Source organism: Pocillopora damicornis, chromosome 1 (genome assembly GCF_964200805.1).
Source record: "Pocillopora damicornis chromosome 1, jaPocDami1.2, whole genome shotgun sequence".
NCBI classification, from domain to species: domain Eukaryota; kingdom Metazoa; phylum Cnidaria; class Anthozoa; order Scleractinia; family Pocilloporidae; genus Pocillopora; species Pocillopora damicornis.
Window position 1 is genome coordinate 5,823,407 of NC_142670.1, and position 20,787 is coordinate 5,844,193.

General features: G+C 37.8%; 1 protein-coding gene and 2 long non-coding RNA genes across 5 annotated transcripts; 2 read left to right on the forward strand and 1 right to left on the reverse strand.

Annotated features, from left to right (window-relative positions):
* Positions 1–3,952: 3,952 nt before the first annotated feature.
* Positions 3,953–12,390, reverse strand: LOC149051569 (uncharacterized). Of its 3 annotated transcripts, none has more exons than XR_016180958.1 (4): positions 8,614–8,904; positions 6,743–6,876; positions 5,576–5,723; positions 3,953–4,490 (listed from the first exon to the last, which is right to left on the reverse strand). It is a non-coding gene; the product is annotated as an uncharacterized LOC149051569 (long non-coding RNA). The 3 variants fall into 3 exon arrangements; XR_016180959.1 differs by lacking the exon at positions 8,614–8,904 and adding an exon at positions 8,080–8,514; XR_016180956.1 differs by lacking the exon at positions 8,614–8,904 and adding an exon at positions 12,130–12,390 and having other exon boundaries at positions 3,954–4,490.
* A 106-nt stretch (positions 12,391–12,496) lies between these two features.
* On the forward strand, positions 12,497–17,493 carry LOC149051570 (uncharacterized). Its single transcript, XR_016180822.1, has 4 exons — positions 12,497–12,635; positions 16,062–16,116; positions 16,353–16,489; positions 17,351–17,493. It is a non-coding gene; the product is annotated as an uncharacterized LOC149051570 (long non-coding RNA).
* Positions 13,557–14,805, forward strand: LOC149051571 (uncharacterized). Its single transcript, XM_089184679.1, has one exon. It carries the CDS (start codon positions 13,643–13,645, stop codon positions 14,654–14,656), a length of 1,014 nt encoding a protein of 337 aa, XP_089040805.1. The 5' UTR covers positions 13,557–13,642; the 3' UTR covers positions 14,657–14,805.
* Positions 17,494–20,787: the final 3,294 nt, after the last annotated feature.

The window sequence follows — 20,787 nt, forward strand, 5'->3', positions numbered from 1 at the left end:
CTTTGACAGCTTAGATGCATGCTCTCCATATATGTGTAGCTCCTGAAAATAAAGCAAATGGCATAGCTAATAAAAATGCCTTACAGGGGTAGAGAAGGGCAAAATCTCAACAGTTTTTTCTGCTCCCTTCCCTTATCGCATGCGATGGTCCCTAATTCTCTTGTATCTATCGATATCAAACTGACTGATTCCCCTTTGCAGGACTAGTTATTTCTGTTATTTCTTTAAGAGACTGATTACAGAAATATCATAAAATTACCTTACAGGTCTTAAGCTTTTAAAAGTGAGTAGTTTTATTACTTCTTTGTAGCAGGTAAGCAAAGAAATCACCCTCGTAAGTGGACTGCAATTTAAGGAATTGCAGAAAAAGAGCCCGAAAAGAATTCAGCTCCCCACGGGATTCGAACTTATGCCTCCCATTGAGAGCTCACGTTGGGAGCGAGGCTTGGTAGCCCAAGTGTTAGTAGTACAGCCCAGTGAGTATTGGGGAGGCATGGATTCGAAACTGCTGAGGCCCGGATTTTTTCAAGCTTCTTTTTAGTACTTCCTTCAAATGCAGTCAACTTGGGTAAATTATTTATTTGCTTGATTTTCATCCGCAGTTAAAATGAACTTTATTTCGTCGAAAAATTGTATAAGAGACGTGATACATGTAGTAAAAGCCGATATTGTACAGTTCCATTGCTAAGTAAGTAGCTTCTTCGAAAGGAGAAGGATGATCAAGACACCGAAAGTTAACAATTACTAATCTAGTAAAGTAATGCGATTCTGAGGGCAAAGTTTATGTTGTAAGAAAAAACGAGAAGAATTCCAATTGTTAATTCTTCATTAATTTTTCATGTATTGTGCAAAAAAAAAATAAAAAATAAAAAAATCATCTTAGACAAAAACAAAACGTTTGCAATAAAAAAGCTGCAGTTAGACGAAGCGAGCTATACTCAAAATCGTCAGATTGTGACGGAATAATACAATAAGCATGGGCATTAGCTTTTCCTGCAGCTTCATGAATCTATTTACTTTTATACACAGGCAGCGATCGAGTTGTGAAATAATTATGGAATTCTGTGGTGTTTGAGAATGGTTACGGCTGACACAAAAAGACCAAAGAGGGTAAACAAACAAAGTCCTTCCAGATATCGATCAAACCTACCAAACGCAGCTTATATTGCCGTGTCTCTCTCTTTATCTTTTAGGCATTAGTAGGAATCCCCTTCAGCCGCACATGTCTCAAAAGGCTGTCAACCGCTGGTTCCTAGCTGTGACTCTCCTACGCAACCCATCTCTTGTCAAGTACCGCCGCCAAGGCCGCCATTTCACGGCGTCTGTTGTGATTCTTGGAAGCGTCAACTTTGACGTTCCAGTGTAAAACTTTGAAACTTGCCTAGAAGGAAGAAGACTGTTCGCTCTTTACGGATATCTTCTACAGTTCGGGGTAAAGTTAAAAAAAATTGTAGGGGTCTCCCTCGTTTATTACCACAGAATGATATAGTCTGTATCTGGGTGTCGTTGTTCTTTTAGTTGGTTTTTAATTTTTGTTGAGTCATAATATTACTCCTCTAATGGAAACTGCCCTAAATTCTGTGCTAAGCTTTATTAAACACGTAGACTGTGATAGAGTGTTAAGCGAAGAAGCACACAAAGTATTTAAAACAAAACAAAAAAAATTGTAGATTTTCATGCTGGTTTCTGAAAAGGGAATTATGTTATCTGGCTAACATAGAGAGGCAAATGGTAGCAGTGATTTTTTTTGTAAATAGATTTCTCTGAAAACGATGATGGATTTTATATATTATTTTATTTTCTTTGGTACATTTGTATTTCATATTTCTTTTTTTTTAAGATAATATATTAAGTACTGGAAAGTTATACGTACAAAAAAGAGCAAGCAGTTTAAGTCAGGTATATAGGAAAAAACAAGAGAAATATAATAAATAAATATTACGGTTTGTCAAGATGTTTTAAGCAGAGGTTTATTATTATCATTATTATTATTATTATTATTATTATTATTATTATCATTCTCTGTTACTACAGAGCATCTTTACAAAAATATTCAATAAGAAAAGCAAAACCTTGTTGCACGAGTCAAAGAAATGTTGTGAATTAATGAGCTCCGTGATAAGGGGAAAGATTTGGGAAGGGAGGTGTGAGTTTAGAACTGAGGAGCAAAGAACCAGCGGCAAGAAAGAATACGTAGTTAACAGTCAGTTGCGAGCATTTAGTACACAATTGTTTGGCGAAGGCAAATTTCGGCACAATTTCTTTCACACGTGCGAATTATTCATATTTCGATACAAGTCTTGATTCAGACATGGACTAAAAAAAATTCCAGGAACAAAAAAAGAAAATGGATTCTTGTCTCGCAAGCTACAACTTAGAGAGACTTTGCGCGAAGGGTTGACAAACCGCAATTAACCAGATGAGAAGAGCTCAGAGAGGGCTTACACGCTGCTCTGAAGCGCTTTCATTAAAATATCGACAGCATTGTAATTACTCCTGCAAAGTGTTGTTCGCTGAACTATCTTCCATTTTCGAATCAATCAAAGAAAACTGAGTGTGATTCAATTCTAGCCTCCCTTGTCTGACAGCTTGGTACAGTTAGCGAGCTCCAACATCGCGAAGACCTCTGATCTTTCTCGGAAAAAAAATTAGCGGAAGTGGAAAGTGAGGTGGAAGTGGAATATTGGATTGGTGGGACTACCGGCGAAACCGGATTTCATACAATTTTGGGTGCTCGTTGTTATCCGCGCGGGGATCTCGGAAAGAAATTCGGGAAATTTGACAACCGACCACCAAACACAGGTTCGACTATTTATTCCGAATAAGCCAATCAACCCACGCGAAAAGTTCTATTCACCTGTGTGTTATATAGTAAAAAACTGCCATAAGGTGGGTAGATGGAGTAGAATTATATATGAAGCACGAAGAGAAAATCTATGCAGACGAAAGAAGCCTAAGTCCAGCAATTTCTCAAGGAAATTCTTATCATAACCTTCTGATACCGTATCTCTGAGATTCTAGAGAATCCGTCTTGTGGTGCTACCCTTGAAACCACGTACCCATTTACACTCCCAACCCAAAGGGGATAAACGGAACCTCCCCCATGGCTCTTTTCTGAAAATGATTATAATATATGCTATCGTCAGTAGACATGTTCTGCTGAAACATTTACGTCGACGCAGTTTCTTAAATCTGGGGTGAAGTCAAAATATCAGGGCTTACAGACTGAACATAACAGGAATGCCCAGTGATCTGCGACAACACTCATCAATATTTCCTACACTTGAGAAACCACACCGACCTAAGGTACCTCCCATGATGAGGACGCTTTCTATAAACAGAATAAAGCACCATCTTCCAAAGCCAAAGGTAATTTCTTTTTTCTTGCCTCTTCAACGATATATGACAAAATTTCATGTCGCTTTACATGCTAAAGAAGCGCGTCGCGCGACATCCTAAGGAACAGCTGCAGTTATAGAATCTGAAAATATCGAAGTTTATATCTCATTTGATAACTTTATCCGAGGAAATGGCAAAAGGCTGAGTGAATGAGACATTGGTGCGCTCACTTCTTCAAACGACAAGATGTGACAAAACATCCTATCTGTCACATAACGTGCTAAAGAAATGCGTCGCGTGACATCCTAAGTAATGGCTACCAACGATCAATATTAGCAGTTACAGAGTCAGAAAATATCGAAGTTTATCTCTCATTCAATAAACCTATTGAAAGAAATGGACAAATATTATCAAGCGAACAAGACATAGGCGAGCTCACTACTTCAAACGACAAGAAATGGTTTATGTAGGTTGATGCAGAAATTTTCTTCCCTTTGTTATTCCAATGCTCACTGCCTTAACTGAAAAATAAAAGAATCTAAGTTTAGGGAGGAAGGTGAGTTGCCATGAAACATTTCCTGGCGCATGGAACGATACATTGCACAACAGGATTGTTTTTTTTATCATGTTTCCTAAAAAGAATGTTATCATGGTAAACGTGTCCACTTGATTGTACTGCCTCTCAATTTGTCGGAGCAAAAGATAAATTCGTAACCCAACTGAAAGGAAAATAACACTTAAGTATCAGTGCTCATACATAAGCTATAATTATGAATTAAGGTAACTTTGTATTGAATAGAAGGTATATACAGAATATTTATTTGCTTCAGCTTCTAAATATCCTTGAAAACCAGGTTGACGTCGTCACCAATGAGTACAAATGGTGCCTAGTAAATCACCTTCTTGAACTTTTCAATTTCTCTCTTACACTTCACTGAGGCAAACCCAGAAGTAAACGCATGGTTCATTAATAACTATGAAAACTGTGCTCAATGGAACACAACTCAGAGAAACGCACGCTGTGTGTTGAAGAATCTCCAGGCTGATAATTTGTGGCCATGAGATCTCTCAGAGCTTGAGCACGTCCTTCCTCTCCTTTCTCTTTGTTCGAATGAATAACGTGGAATTCTCGAAAATTGGGAAATTTCAGTCTGTTGGAACACAAATAGTAGTGAATTTTTTGGTTTGCCCAATCGAAAAAATATCCAAAACAAATATTCTCACAAATTGTCTGATTGATATTGTATTGATATTGTGAGAAATCCTGTCTTGGTCACTCATGTGAGATAAAGGGTTAGAGGTAAAGTCAGCACAAGAGCCACAGGTCTAACCTTGCCTACGCTTATGTTAATTTCAGTAGCATCAGGTGACTGGGAGAATTACTTACTCCCCTCTAGACAAGGTTCCCCTCTAACATATCCGATTACAACCCTAATCTAAACTATAAAAAAATTCTCGAACGTGATTGGTTATCACCAGCCCGATTTGAGCACTAATAGGACAGTGTAAGTGTCATGTTTGTAATTGGACAGTGTAATAGGACAGTTAAAGGGACAGTTAACACGTCACGCCTTTGTTAGTGGACAGAACGCGTCATGTGCGCGCGCTGTTGTCTCTCATTTAATTGTTGTTTTACAATTGGTAAAAGGACTTCGTGTAGTCCAATTCTGTCTGATTAATAAAAGTTAATACGACCGAGTGGAGTCTAATTCGGTCTATAATCATACGAATGATTAACAAAATTGGACGAGCGCGAAGCGGGAGTCCGATTTGTTAATCCCCAGCATGATTACAGACAATTTGACGACACGAAGTCCTGTTACCAATTAATCAAAACTATGAGAAAGAAGCTATGAGCTATGAGCTATGAGCTTTCTCAAAATTTGAGAAAGAAACTAGACATCGGTTATACGTTTTAATAAAAATATCAGCAGTTAACTCGGCGAAATGCGAGACAAGAGCGCGCGCTCATGACCACTTACATTGGCATGACGTGTTAACTGTCCCTTTAGTGTCCTATTACACTGTCCAATTACAAGCATGACGCATACACTGTCCCATTAGTACTCAAATCGGGCTGGTGATAACCAATCACGTTCGAGAATTTTGTTATAGTTTTGATTAAGAGTAGATTAACTCGTGATTAACAAATCGGACTCCCGCTTCGCGGTCGTCAGTTTTTTTAGATCACTCGTGAGGGAAAAGCATCATGAGAATCGAATACACTTGTACTCACATTTTAAAAGCTGGTGTCTTTCTATTTTTTTCCCAGTCTCTCAGCCAGTTCTTCAGCTTTCTCATGTTGCTCTTATCACCCAGCTGACCAATAATTTGCTTCACTGCAAAAGGCCGATATTTGTCTACCCATAACACTCTTGGTTCTCCTGCACAAAAACAAAATGACCTTTACTGTCAAAATCCTATGTAGATGAACCCTTTAATCCCTGAGACTGACTAACATCTAATTTCTCCTTTCAATATCAGCCCTGAATCAAACATTAAGGTCATGAGAATACAGCAAATGATCATCAACTGAAGAACCTCTTGATTGTTCAACAAATTCTCCTTGCCAGCACATTAGGAAATGCATAGAGAACAGTATGGAGAATATGCATACTGATGTTAGGGTGTAAAGGATTAAACAAAAACTATACTGTCTTGTAACTCAGTTTAAGTGACACAAACAAGTCTACAGGTGGAAGAACAGATACATGAACCAACAGATGAACTCAAAGGTGGAATTTAGGGTAAAACTGAGGTGTGTTTGAATGGACAGAGGGAAAGAGCAGAGTGAGTGACAGATAGAAAGACAGTAATTGGATGAATGTACACACACAGAGCAGACAGACAGACAGACAGACAGACAGACAAACTGAGTGATACTGTAAATTTGCCAGCAAAAAGAGTTTCTAACGCTGACATTGCAAGCTGTAGCCCTTCGTCAGAGCAGATGGCTAGTGCTTGAAACATTAGCTTTAGAAACTATTTACGAAGGCCAATCTAAATTCTCAACACAGTTGATAAAACCACATTATCTTGTTAATCTCCCCAATGATGCAGCACCACAGTTTATTCAAAAACTTACCCCCTTTAGACAGACAGACAGACAGACTGCTAGACAAATGACAGGATGGAAAAATGGACAAACCCATAGATGGAAGAAAGGAAATGAAGATGAACAAAATATATTATAGTCTATGGCTCCTATGAAATCTCATTGTCATCATCAATGAATTGTGTTTATTTATGCAAATTTGTGGCAAGTTTCCCTAGTATTTTCTCAGTAAGCCACACCCCAGATTTGTTATGAAAATTTAGGGAAAAAGGTGCAACTTATGTGTTGGTGTTCAAGTGCTTTTTCATTTTTTTCCTGTTTTGAGCTGTGCATTACAATGTACAGTACCTTAGAAAGTTTACTCTCTCCATGATCCCATCCCATGAAATAACTTGTTTTCTTGCTCACTGATTGGGTAACTTTTCCACCATATCTTTTTATCAAATCAGCAGCTTCATCTCTCTCAATACTTTCCAAGACTCCTGTAATAACAAAATAATGTCAGTCCATCCAAACAGTTTTTTGCTCCCTAAAAAATAAATTACCATGTGCATGCATGATTCAAGATGAGCAGACAAATAATTAATTCTTCCTTTGAAGGCCTCTTAACACTGTCCAAACTGAAAAGTTACAAATGGCAAAAAAGTAGAAAACTCTGTAGCTACACTATAAACATTTGGGATCAATATAAGCATGTGTGCACCTACCCCTCCCCTAACCCAAAAAACCATCAACTGATAGCAAGTAAGGGTTAATGTTGGCTTAGGGGAGGGGTAGGTAGGCAGTTTCTCAGATACTGACATTGAACCAACATTTGAACAACAACTGAGAGTAAAAGGATAAAATACATTTTTTTGTTTAACCCTTTAACTCCCATGAGTGATCAAGACAGAACTTCTCCTTACAATATCAATACAATATCATGCAGAAACGTGATGAGAATAAATAATCAAGCAGGGGATTATTAGTTGATCCAAGACCAAATTCTCCAAACTAACATTACAAGAATTGTATGACAGACAGTAAGGAGAATTACTATTGAGATCTCAGAAGTAAAAGGGTTAATCAAAGCATTTTTTCAATAAACTGTATCTGCAGATTTTCCAAATGAGCCTTAATTCTAATAATCTTCATTTTCCTTTGTCTTGCATCTCTCATTAAAATTTGAAAGGATGGAAAACAAACCATAAAGAGCTTTGAGAGATAATAATAATTTAACTACCAGAAGAAATTAACATGTAACTTCTCCCAAGAATACCCATACATTATCCAGCCAATAGGTAATGAGAATACTAAAACTCATCAGGTACATGTGGCTGTGTTATTAAATATCTTAGACGCCAAAGGACTTATCCTTTTAAGGGGGTCCATAGTGTCGTTTTTGCCAAAACTATTCCTCAATTGGTCACAACCCATTAATTTTGTGACATGGTATGTGTTCACTGTAGTTCATCCTGACACAACTATAACAGATTGGCAGAGCATCTACCTACAAGTTATGCTTGATTAAGCCCAAAAATTAACACATGATGCATGAATTTTACAGAAAGGTAAGGTATGGTGAGGTTTAAAGTTTTCCCTGTTCAATGCATGATGCATGAAGTACTGTCAAAAATACTCAGGATGCCTGATTTTTTTCTGTAAAAAAAAAATTGTGGGCAAAACAAGAATAGTAAGTTATTCACCTGTTTTCTCTTTTGGCAAATGTTTTCCTGGATTCCCTTTCAACTGAAGTAGAACCAAAGAAATCAAATACAGAAGTTGCTTTTTTCTCTTTAGGTTTGACTGGACTGAAGCAAGAATAACAATCCGTTTACTATCCGTTTAAATCCTTTTAAACGGTTCATGAAAGCGTTTAAATGGTTTGCTCATCCGTTGAAAAAAATTTGCATCCGTTTAACGCTTTAGCTAAAACGTTTAAGCGGTTTGCTTATCCGTTGAAAAAAATTTGCATCCGGTTAACGCTTTTGGTAAAACGTTAAAGCGGTTTGCTCATCCGTTGAAAAAAAATTGCATCCGTTTAAAAAAATTTGCATCCGTTTGACGCTGTAACAAAAACGTTTAAACGGTTTCTTAATCCGTTGTAAACAAATTGTTTCCGTTTAACGTTCCAGGAAAACTTTCAACTGTTTGTTTATCATTCTGTTACGGGTTGTTCGAAGTATCAATCTTACGTTCGCTCGATACCCGCCGGTTCTTGAAATGCAGAATGACCGTACCTTATTTTGGCTTTATCTTTTTCGTGATCATAGAAAGCGAGTAATCGTCGCATCCTTGGACAACGAGTTAAGTTAAAATATCCGTTCGTACAAACGTAGAGCATCGACAGCCAATGAAGCCATTCACTTGACCATGATCTTGCCATCGATCTTGTGTAAACAGTGCGCCTCAGATCTTGTTTACAGATTGGTAAAATCGATATAACCCTATCTTGGTTCCCGTGCCATGGTTTGGCTAAATTGGCTACTCTCTATCTGTTTATATCATCTTTATTCATCTTTCCTGGTTTTACTGACAATTATTTCAACGGCCGCACTTAGTGCGTGACACCGATTCGACCTTTTATTTACTAAAGAACTTATACATTGCGTGATTTGACCCTGAAGCGTCTCGGCTTCAGACAAGGTCGCGGCATTGCGTCTGCAGACTTGTTTCGTGAAACACATGAAGTTTATTTTCAATAATAACAAGAATAAACAAAGGAGGAGATTATGAGTTTCTCGCAATAGCCGTTTAGGGTACTTGACAGCGAAGCTATTCTCAGTAAATTGCGCTTATTTCTTTAATGTCACACGAAAACGGTAATAGTTTACCCAGAAATAAAATGCGCTAGTGTATCCTAGTTATAGTTTTTCAAATTATTTTGCTCAATGTTTTCGCTTCAAGATAATTATCCATTGTCGCTCGGAAAGTTTTTCCGCAGAAGATCTTACCGGCTCAACCACAACCGTTTACATAAATTTTTAGCTCTTCGATTGTCGATTCTGGTCAACCGTACGTTTCTCGGTTTACGCTATCCGTTTTTGGACTTTGGTCAACCGTTTAACGTTTCGAGCCAACCGTTTTAAATTTTGGTCAACCGTTTAACAGTGTTAGCTATCCGTTTTTGGACTTTGGTAAACCGTTTAACGTTTCGTGCTATCCGTTTTTATTTTTGGTCAACCGTTTGAGGGCCTAAGCTATCCGTTTTTGGACTTTGGTCAACCGTTTACATTTTTTACCATCCGTTTAAGCGGTTATGGAAACCGTTTAAACGCTTGAACTAGCCGTTTAGTATCCGTTTAAAACCGTTTTTCTAGACCGTTTAACGGAAAAGCGTTAGTGTCCGTTTTCCCATGGAGGGTCACAAATCATGAAATAGGCATTAGTATTGCATACTGCAACTGCTCTGCAGAGTTAGTAAGCTGCAGTTTGAACAAATTTGTAGGGAATGTTAATGTCCAAGATATTTCAAACTTAAGTGAAATTTAGGTGGCAGTGTATCACAACACACTGTTTAATCTTCAAACTCTCAGACGTAATTAACATGTAACTTCTCCCTAGAATATCCATACAATTTCCAACAAAAGAGTAATGAAAAAGTTGTTATCTTGATCTAACAACAAATTCCTATAACAAATGTGACTGTGAAAGGCAAAACAGACACTAATGTTTATCAGTTTGAACAGGTAAACCATTCGTTACTTGTTCATCATCCATTCAAACACCTAAAAAAATCTGTTCAAACTGTTCAACAAACTGTTGAACAGTTTGCATACAAGTTCAAAATACATTAACATCCGTTCAAAGTATTGTGACATCCGTTCGAATGGTGTCGACATCTGTTCAAACGGTTTTTGCATCTGTTCGCCAACTAGAAGTGTGCGTTCGGAGAACTGCAGCATCCCTTTGAATGGTTTTGGCATCCATTCAAATGGTTTTAGCATCCGTTCGACAACTAGAAGTGTCCATTCGGAGAACTGCGGCATCCATTCAAACAGTTTGATGTCTGTTCTGTTCATCCATTCGAAAGGAGAAAATTGAACTCATCATTTCTCTACAGATATTCAGTATAGCGGTCGAAACGTTACAATCCACATCTCTGTGACTAAATTGGTAAACCAATCGCACAACCAATCATACAGATTAATAACATTTTCATCTGTTCGAATGGCTTGCCAGTCCATTCGACATTATCTGTTTTACTCATCCGTTTGAATGGCTACACAAACCATTTAAGCAATTTATTCATCAGTATGATTAGTGAACCAATCGCACAACCAGTCGTACAAATTAATAATATTTTCATCCGTTCAAATAGCCTGCCAGTCTGTTCAACATTATCTGTTTTGCTCATCTGTTCAAATGGCTGACCAAACCATTCAAATAATTTATTCACCCATTCAAATAGTTAGGCAAAATGCTTAAGGACCGTTTGCTAACTGTTTGTCATCCGTGTGTTTTCGCTGTTCAAACAGTTTTCCGTCAGAGTCTGTTCTGCCTTTCAGGCTCACAAATGTACATGGGAATGTGTAGCAACAAGAGGAGAGAATTAGCAAACAGATCTTAGGAGTTAAAGGATGAATACAAAATAGCCTCATTTTACAATCCTGTTTAGGATAAAAATGAAAAAAGGCAAAACACTGTAACTTATCAGCCTCACTCAGGTACCCTGACATACTCTGACAGGCTATTGAAAATTATACTAACAAAGTTAATTAACACACAGTACCACACCATTTCTCACATTCCAATCCAGAAAGATACCTTGGGTTAGATATATGTAGATGAATGAAACTCTTGGTTAAAACATGTTGTAAAATTATCTACCATGTGCTAAATAAAAGATTCAAGACAAAGGAAATTTTACCATGTATGACAACAAGTACCAACTTTGGCAAAATAAGGTGTTCCCCCGCCCTCCTCCCCGAGAAGATAGATGGGAATGTGAATTGCAGAGTACATAGATACACATGAATGAATGAATGAAAAACTTTATTCATGTGTCAAATCGATCTAGCCGAGGGTAAGAAACCCTCTACTAATAGGGGACACCTAAACTCAATACAGTATTTTAAAATTCAACTAATTTAACTTTTTACAATAGATAAAATTTAAATACGTCATTAACATTAAGAACTAAAAGTTTAAAACTACCTTATTTGATACTCATTATTAAATCAAATAAACACATAGAGCGTTCCTGAGCCAGATAATTGTTCATGTGCTACATAGAACACAGTTCTCACAATCGTATTATAATTTAGACGAAAGGTTAGTTAAACAGATCTGTTTTTTAAAAGATTGTAGAGAAGGTGAGGTTTTTATGTTAGTTGAAAGTCGTTTTGCACAGCAAAGGGCCAATATATCTTAGGGAATGTTTTCCATAGGTAACAGTATTAAATCTAGGAATGTGGAAATCTGCGCCTCTGAGGTTGTAAGTGGAACTTTTCAATGAAAACAATTTTTGACAGTCGGTGGGCACAGATTATGCCTCACTTTAAACATTAAACAAGCTATGTCCTGTAGCCTTCTTTCATGAAAAGATTTTAAATTAGCCTTCTTAAGTAATAGCTCATATGTAGATTTACTATCTCTGAAGACTGCACGCAAACCCCTCTCCTGAGTGCATGATGACCGATTCAGTCAGACAGGGGCTGTGATATAGCAGATCTTTTCTCCGTCATCTCTGAAGTCGAATTCCCTGATAACATAAATATCTTTCTCTCTCAAATGCTACATTATCCATTACTTACCTTGCTTTTCGTTCGGCTCTTTCCTACATCTTGCTTCGATAATGACTTTGCAGTAGAATCTTTGCCGCGCTTATTTTCTACTTTCGAAACGCCTTACTTCGCTGTCTTTCCAAGCAGGGCTGAAGAACGATCGAATATCCTGTAGAAATATATGTAATTATAATTAAAACACTGGTTAAAAGACTGCCGCTGAGAACCAAAACGACTAACAAACAATTTTAGTCTAGTGATGTGTTCACATTACACTACGACATTTCGCGCTATCTTTGATAATGTCCTGTACTTCAGTCAGCGGTCACCAACCTAGCTAGCTTCCAGACTCCTGCTATTTCTCTTCCGCTAATTTTCCTAGAAAAACAATAGGTCATAAGATAACCATTATCTAATTCGAATTCGCGGAACCAAATGGAAGGAACTGTCAGACGAGGGAGGTTGAACCACGTGCAGTTACCCCAATAGATTGCTTTGAAAATGGCAAATAGATCCGCGGAGAACACTTCTCAAGGGTACGTACTCTGTTGTGGATGTCGATATTTCCATTAATGAATGCGCCCTAGATTCGCGCACGCTCGTTTAGTGATTTGGTTATTTCGTTTCGCTCTTGTCTCCTCGAGGTGTATTGTTTGTTTATTGAAAAATACTCAAAATTCACAGAAATTTGCGAAAAATTATCTGAAGTTTTATACGCTGTCATTCAAAAACAATTTCATTTAATATAAAATGACTCTATAGAGAAAAAAAACTACGTATAAAGGTTTTACCGATTGGACTTGAATGGATTAAATGTGGTCGTGTTACGATTAGTGCGTATTTTCCCAAACTTGAAATTACACTCGTTTCTAAATTGTATCTGCTTAAGTAGTAGCAGATGATGGAGTTTATGCGCAGAATTGAATACAACTAAGTCAAAGAATTAACGCTTGTAACACTGTTCTTTGCGCCTGTCTTTCAAAGGTCTGATGCCATACAATGCATTTGGTCTCTATTGTAAAACTGGAATCGACCATATCTCCGGAATTTTTTAGGGCTCAGTGTAAATTGCCAAACCAAACCAAACGAACTGAAAATATGAAAATCTCCGTGGTGTTCTTGGCTGAATCTTCACTACGTTCGCGAATATATAAATCCTCTTCTGTATTTAAAAGAAGGACTGTACCATTGAAAAAACCAGGAAAGATTTATTACTCGACGTTTCGGGGTCATCGTGACTCCATTATCAAGAGACTAGTTTAAAAACATGCAAATAAGGAAAGGTACAAGAATAGCATAAATTAGAATGAACGGCTTAAACAAACACCTTGGCGCGGATGGAATCCGTTTGCACGTTCAGTGTTGGCTTACGCATGCGAATATACAACATTTCATTAACAAGGCAATCAAATTTGCCGTTACATTTCGCCATGACATTGAATTGCTCGATCAAGCGGACCTAATCGACCTCCTCCGAGCAGCTACGAAAAACCAGCTTTTCCAGTTTGACGGTGCTTTATATGAGCAGACAGATGGAGTCGCTATGGGTTCTCCCCTTGGACCGTTGCTGGCTAACGTCTTCATGTGCTCGATTGAGGAAAACCTCGAACAACACGGTCAACTTCCGCGCTATTACCGGAGGTACGTCGATGACACCCTGACCATAATGCCTGATAGGGTGACCGCTGGCCAGTTTCTAGACACCCTTAACTCTACCCATCCCTCCCTCCGGTTTACCATGGAAGTCGAACGGGAAGGATCCCTTCCCTTTCTAGGAACTGAACTGCTTAACCGTGCACCAAAGATTGAGAGCAAGGTCTACATCAAAAGAACCAACACGGGTCTCCTTCTGCATTTCCAGAGTCATGTTGACATTAAGTACAAGCGCAGCCTAGTTAACACCATGGTGGATCGCGCTTATCGATTATCTTCTAACTGGTCTTTCTTCTCCGAGGAATGCGACCGCCTTAGAAGGGTTTTTCATAACTTGAAATACCCAAAGCCACTGGTTGAAACTACAATCAAGCGGTTCGTTGAGAGAAGGATTTCATCTGCAGAGCCCTGTCCATCACCAGACGTACCATCGGAGATTGTGAGATTAGTGTTACCCTTCAAGGACCAATTGTCAGCTAATCATGTTAAACAACAACTGAACAGTCTAAGCTCGAAGTTAAGCGTGACTGTCCAACCAGTGTTCGTTAGCCCTAAGCTCGATCAACAGCTTAAGCAACACGAAATTAAGCCCCCTATTGTTAACCAACAATGTATCGTTTATGAATTTAAATGTAACCTGTGTGATGCAGGGTATGTGGGCTATACTCGTGGTCACTTACACGATCGCGTAGAAGGGCACACAAGGAAATCATCTTCTATCTACAAACACAACCACCTCCAGCACAATAGTGAAATGCCTGAACGCTTGATCGAGCAATTCAACGTCATCGCGAAATGTAACGGCAAATTTGATTGCCTTGTTAATGAAATGTTGTATATTCGCATGCGTAAGCCAACACTGAACGTGCAAACGGATTCCATCCGCGCCAAGGTGTTTGTTTAAGCCGTTCATTCTAATTTATGCTATTCTTGTACCTTTCCTTATTTGCATGTTTTTAAACTAGTCTCTTGATAATGGAGTCACGATGACCCCGAAACGTCGAGTAATAAATCTTTCCTGGTTTTTTCTATGCCTTTGCTTTAGCAAATCCCTGCTTATCAAGTGACTGTACCATTCAGCCATAAAATGCAAATGTATAATTCACGTTAAAATTCCGTGAGGCTGCAGCTGTCCAATTTACAAGTTGTCAAGTATCGATGTTCGTAGTCGATAAATAATTCGATTGCGTGACATGACACCTTCCCTGAAAAATATCGCGTGACTAAAGTTGGTTTGCAGCATGTTTCTAATCGAAAAATAATAATTAAAAAAGTTTTCGTTGAGGTTTCAGTAACAGTAATGGTCGTTCTGTTATCATTTGAATGATCTGTAGACTGAACTGACCGATTCATCCTTAAGGGGGGCATTGGGATTTTCTATATTTTTTTTGAGATCGGGTTTTGTGCTAAAATAAAAGAATTTCGGTTTTTCGGATTAGGTATTCATTGCGGTTTGCAAAATTTTCCGTTCTTTAGCATTTGGTTTTCGGTTTTCGTCAAAAATACCTGTCTAATGGGTTACGGATTTGGTTTCCGATGAAGTTTTTGGATTGTCCTATTTGGATTCCGTTTTCTCTTCGATCCAAGCGGCCATTATGCGCCTCTGCGGCTCCACTGATCTCGAATAGCCGCGAAACCTCTGTATGCTCCACTTGTCAACACCGTAGCGGATCGATTAGAGTTTTGAGAACTGGGATGTGAACATTTATCGGTTTTGACTGTTTTGCATGCGGTTTCCGGTTCTGGTGGAATTTTTTTTTGCGGTTTTGCGGTTGTGGATTATTTTTTTCGACGGCTTTTCCTAATAGACCCTCTCATACTTCCGTACAGTGGAGTTCTACACGGATTTTTGCTTTGCAAATTGAAAATCTTTCTTTCTAAATTTACAGATCTTTCCTTTTGTTATGTTCCGTGTCTTAAATTACAGTAGGCCTTATTTAGTTATTTCCTCTGAAATTGTATGAGGAATTCTTTTAAGTTTATATTTTAAATTTTCTTTTTTATTTTTCTGGAAATAAATGCTGTTGTCTTTCTCACTTCAAACTTGAATATGGGACTGAAAGTGAGGGGAATGTGGGCTGAAGGCTGAGGTGTCCATGTTAGACAGCTTGATCCTGCCTTTGTCTGCATTATCATGTATTAACTTTTTAATTTTCCATTCCAGCATGAATTTTTAATGTTCTGTAACACCTTTTTTTCTTCTTGAATACTAATAATATGACAAATTTATTTTAATCCAAAGATGTCTTTGTAATTTTGTTTTTTGAGACATGCTGATGGATTTTCAATCTCAAAAATTATCGATTTAGGTGCCCCATAGTTATCAAGGAGAGTCTGTTTGATCTTGGCTGTCTTCCTCCAGCTGTAAGTGAAATACTGAAGTAACTTTCATCAAATAATGACAACAAAATTGTTTACATGTAGCAATGATTTGGTTTAGCGCCCTCCTTCCAATAAGCACCCCCTCTGGAATAGGTGCCCCTCTCCCCCTTGTTTTAAGTCAGAAAGTTTGAAAGGTGTTACTGTTTTGTTAAAACTTCATCTGTAATTTCATGCTTGCATGATTGATAATAATTATTACATGTATTATTATTTTTTAGCTCATCATTATTTTTATACTGGCCTTTGTCAAGCAAAGAGTCAAATCTGGACTTCAAAACTGCAATGGATTTCCTGGTTTGCTGATGTGAGTACAGAATTGATTAATCAAGCAAAAAGGTCAAGGCTTACATTGAAGGTCAGCAACATAAAGTCTGATCATTGTGTACTTTTAAGTAATTGTGCCTAAATCTAAGTGACACCCAGCTACATGTATTTTTTTCAAAAAAGTTGCTACTTGTAATACAAGGCAAGGGGATGTGCTGCTGGTTTGGGTGGCATTTTCATGACTCACTTAGCTATAATGGGGTTACATTTTCAGTAGAGTTACAAGAGTGGAGACTAACACATTTTCATGATTTGGAAAATTTTCCTACATCAAAGTAAGGATTTACAAACAGAAAGGTTCAAATTAGATTGAAATGTACCAGAATGTTAATGCACTAAAGATGAAAAATAAAGTGTTCTAATTTCAGGTAAACAAATGTGTTGCTTCATTTTAGGATCATGACCTACTTAAAAAAACTTGATTTTAGCTAGATAGATGCATCTATAAACAGAAATTGACTAAGTTGGGATTGCAAAAATTACATTTCTGGTAAAGTGACTAACTTAGCAGATGGGCTGTATAGTTGGCCACAGAATAGACTTGATGGGGCAGGTATTCCAAGAGGCCAGCAGCAAATGGGTAGATCAGGGATCGCAAAAATAACACTTCCCGTAAAGTGACTCACTTAGCAGATGAGGTTTATAATTGGCCACAGGGTAGAATATAATGGGGCAGGTTTTCTGAGAGGCCAGCAGTACATACGCAGCAAAAATTGACCCAAAAACTCCCCCACCCCTGATCTATCAGGAAATTGTGTCATTTCAGTTAGAATATAAACACAGTGCAATAATATGAGGCATTCCCTTATTGAATGGGTTTAATGGGAGTGTATTTTTAAGTGAGCTATTTGGGTGCCACTGTTTTACCAATGTTTGTGTGGTTTCCTTTCAGACCATTTGATTTTTTAAGTGATTTTGGCAACAGATTCACTTTTGCTGTTATGTTTGGTGCCACTTCTAGCACATGCTTAAATGTGTTTTTACAACCAAAAAATGGAATTTTTCAGATGCCTGACCCAGCTGGATGGGTGCAGGGTAAGTGGTCATACCATGGCAACCTGATTTTGAACAAATTGAGTGTTTTTTGGCTTTGCTTTGTTTTTTTTCTTTCACTGTTAAAATCATTTTAAAGACTATAGTAGCTCTAGGTTAACTCAGGTGCTGTGGGCCAGTATTAGTTTATGAACAAATTTTAATATAGTTATATAGAATTTAACATACAGTTTAAATGACTAAGAGGAAATACATGCATTGTCAGGGTTTTCAGGCATTTGGTTTGTGTCTTAGCCAGCTGTTAGCATCCTTGCAGTATTTATTGCATTCTCCAGAGTTTGTAGCAGTACTCCTCTGGATGTTAAGGCCCTGGGGCCATCCTCATCCAGCGGTATACCTTATCAGTGCATGTGTTGTTCCACCATGTGCCTGTGTTGTGTTTGCTGTTCTATAGTGTGGGATTCTTGTCCTTGAGGATAGCAGTTCTTGGTGTTTTCCCCCCCCCCCCCCTCAACCCTAATTGCAGGGTTTCTTTTGTGGGGTCTATTTCAGCAAGCTGCCAGTTTAGCGTCGGATAGGCCAGTTGGTGTTCTAGCACCTTGGGGTGTGACTGTAGTTGCAGCTCCTGGGCCCCTTGGGCACCTAGCCTCCATTTGTGATGAGGGTGTGAACTTGATATTAAGTTATTTATTTGGAATATTTAGACAGGCTGGCTCAGTTTGGCTTTTAAAAGCAGGTGTAAATGATTTACTCTTTAACTCTCAAGATCCGAATATTAATTAATTCTCCCCTCTAGCTGCTGCACAATTGCATATTCATCAGTTATGAGAACTTTTCTGTTAGATCAAGAAAACGTCTTCTACCTGAGAAGTCTGGGTATTCTCATCACCTGTTTGTTGGATAATGTAAGGATATTATGGGGAGAAGTTACCTGTTAATCATTTCTGGGAGTTAAAGGGTTAATGTCCCCTGCTTATAACCAGTACAGAGAAGATGTAGGAGAATATGGGGCCTATGGTTTATCATCTTTGGCCAAGATTAGAATAGAACGTCTAACCATTTTCAGATGTTGTATCAAAGGCAGCACATCCTCCTCAGTTATTTTAAGACCCTGAGTGTTGTTGTGGTCTGGGGCTTGAACCCTCAACTACCAACAGAGCCATAACACCTTCATGATGTAAAAAGAAATGGCAAGGACACAACCAAACCAGTCGCTAGATACTTTAATCTTCCTGATCATTTTGGGCAGCATATGGTACTTTGTTGCCTTTCTCTACTTCTAGGCTGTTCAGAGGGCTGCAAAACTCCAGAACAAAAGTTATCTTGCAAATAGGCCCTCTTAAGCCCCATGGTATCAACAAATGCTTTTCATTTAACTAATTTATTCCTGTTTTATCATCACCATATTCCATTTACATTATCAACTCAGTCGATAATACTAAATTACCCTGTTATACTCTCCCACTGCTGCAGCACCACTGTTTCTTTAGAAACTTACCCCCTTTACCTGCACAGCAGTCCAGCACACAACATGAGCTAGCAGAACAAAAAATTAATTACTCTGTTTTAATTAGTTTTTCAGAATATTGTCACTGTTCTTGTATACGGGATGCTGTTCTACCCATTTTTGGCCTGTCTGACAACTGACAACAGACTGGTTGGGTCTTTGCTGGGTTTTCTTTTTGTTACAATCAGGTGAGCTAGCTATTACTTTGTTTATGAATACCAATTTAATCAGACTGTGAGTTTGTTTTTTAATTAGTAAATACAGTTCTCAGAACTTTACAATTGCCAATACTTAATTCAAATATTACTCTAATGTGGAATCCTACTCTTGGCTTTGAAATAAGTGATGTTTGTGTTAATTTTGGACCATGTTTTGTACACATGTCCTGGTAAATAGGGAACACAGCATGGCTTACATGTGAATTAATAAACTTATTTAGTTCTCTTGGCTTAATTAACCCTATCAGCCCCAAAGGTAGTCAGCATGTAAGTTCTCCCTCCAGTAATATTGCTGAATCATTCATTGAGAACATGAGAATATCAAAAAGATTCCTAACTCAAGACGCTCTGATTACAACATGAATTCTCCTCATCAGTACCAATGGAAATTTATAGTGAAGAGTCTAGAGAATATGGATATTGATGTTAACCATGAGTGACCAAGACAGAATTTCTCCTTACAATATCAATATAATATCAAGCAGACAAGTGATGAGAAAAAAGAATAATATCAATTAGAGGATTATAAGTTGATCCAATACCAAATTCTCCAAACTAACATTATAAGAACTGTATGGTAGACAGTAAGAAGAATTACTAATGAGATCTTAGGAGTTAAAGGGTTAAGTTGTTGTACTACAGTAAAAGTACTCTATCATGCAAAGTGATTGATGAAAACTAATTGACAAGGAAAGCAAACCAGGGTAATTAATTTTCTTAGATTCTAAAACAAATATAAAAGACTTGCAGACTTATTTGTTTTTTGCATTGGGGAATCAATTTTATGTTTATTGTATTCTATTTTAATGTCCAATCGTTTGAACTGTAAAGTTGTGGAGGCTTGTTTCAATGCAATGTAAAATGTTTAGTGAACATAATAAACTGACCATGCTGTGTCTAATTCGGATATGGCGGGCATTTCGATGGACCTAGCAACCATTACTTTGTAACGAGGTTAGTAAGGGTTACCTCAGTTCTCATATGTCACTAGGGGTCGTAGATACTTTTTCTAGTTTGAAAAATAGACAATAATGACTTGGAATTAATTGATATTCTGCTTACCAAGAAGATAACATAGGCATGCTTAGCATGCAAGAGTTATTATTTGGGTTGAGAGGGTTGAGATCGGAGGGTTGAGTGGTCAGTGCACTGGGCTCCGAGTCGGACGACCCGCGTTCTAGTCCTGACCGGGGCAAGGCGTTGTGCCCTTGAGACGTGTAGTAAAAAAAATGCGAGCTCCGCTCTTAGGTTTGGCTAAATCTATATATTACCAACCTCGCTATAGAGTTTATCGTTTCTTGAATGCCAAAGTAGGTTAATGGAACGAATTAATGTTAGTTGCAAATTGTTATTTGAGTTTAGGTTTTCCTGGTAGCCTACGTGATCAAGACAAGAAACGTTCAACAGACAGAAACTCTTCTCTTTCCTATAATGATACGTTGCCAAAACATTAATAAAGGTCAATGAATCAATCTAGATCTTTTATTCGCTTTCTAACAAAAGTAAGAAACCTTTACAACGGCCACATGCCATTTTTTGAAGAAGAATTCGAAAAACAAAAAGAGGTAAAAAATTTCTTCTTGATTTATAAAACCTATAATTTTTCTTCTA

Excerpts from the sequence above, each read along its gene's own strand:
- LOC149051571 (XM_089184679.1), top strand. The coding sequence starts at position 13,643 with ATGGGTTCTCCCCTTGGACCGTTGCTGGCTAACGTCTTCATGTGCTCG.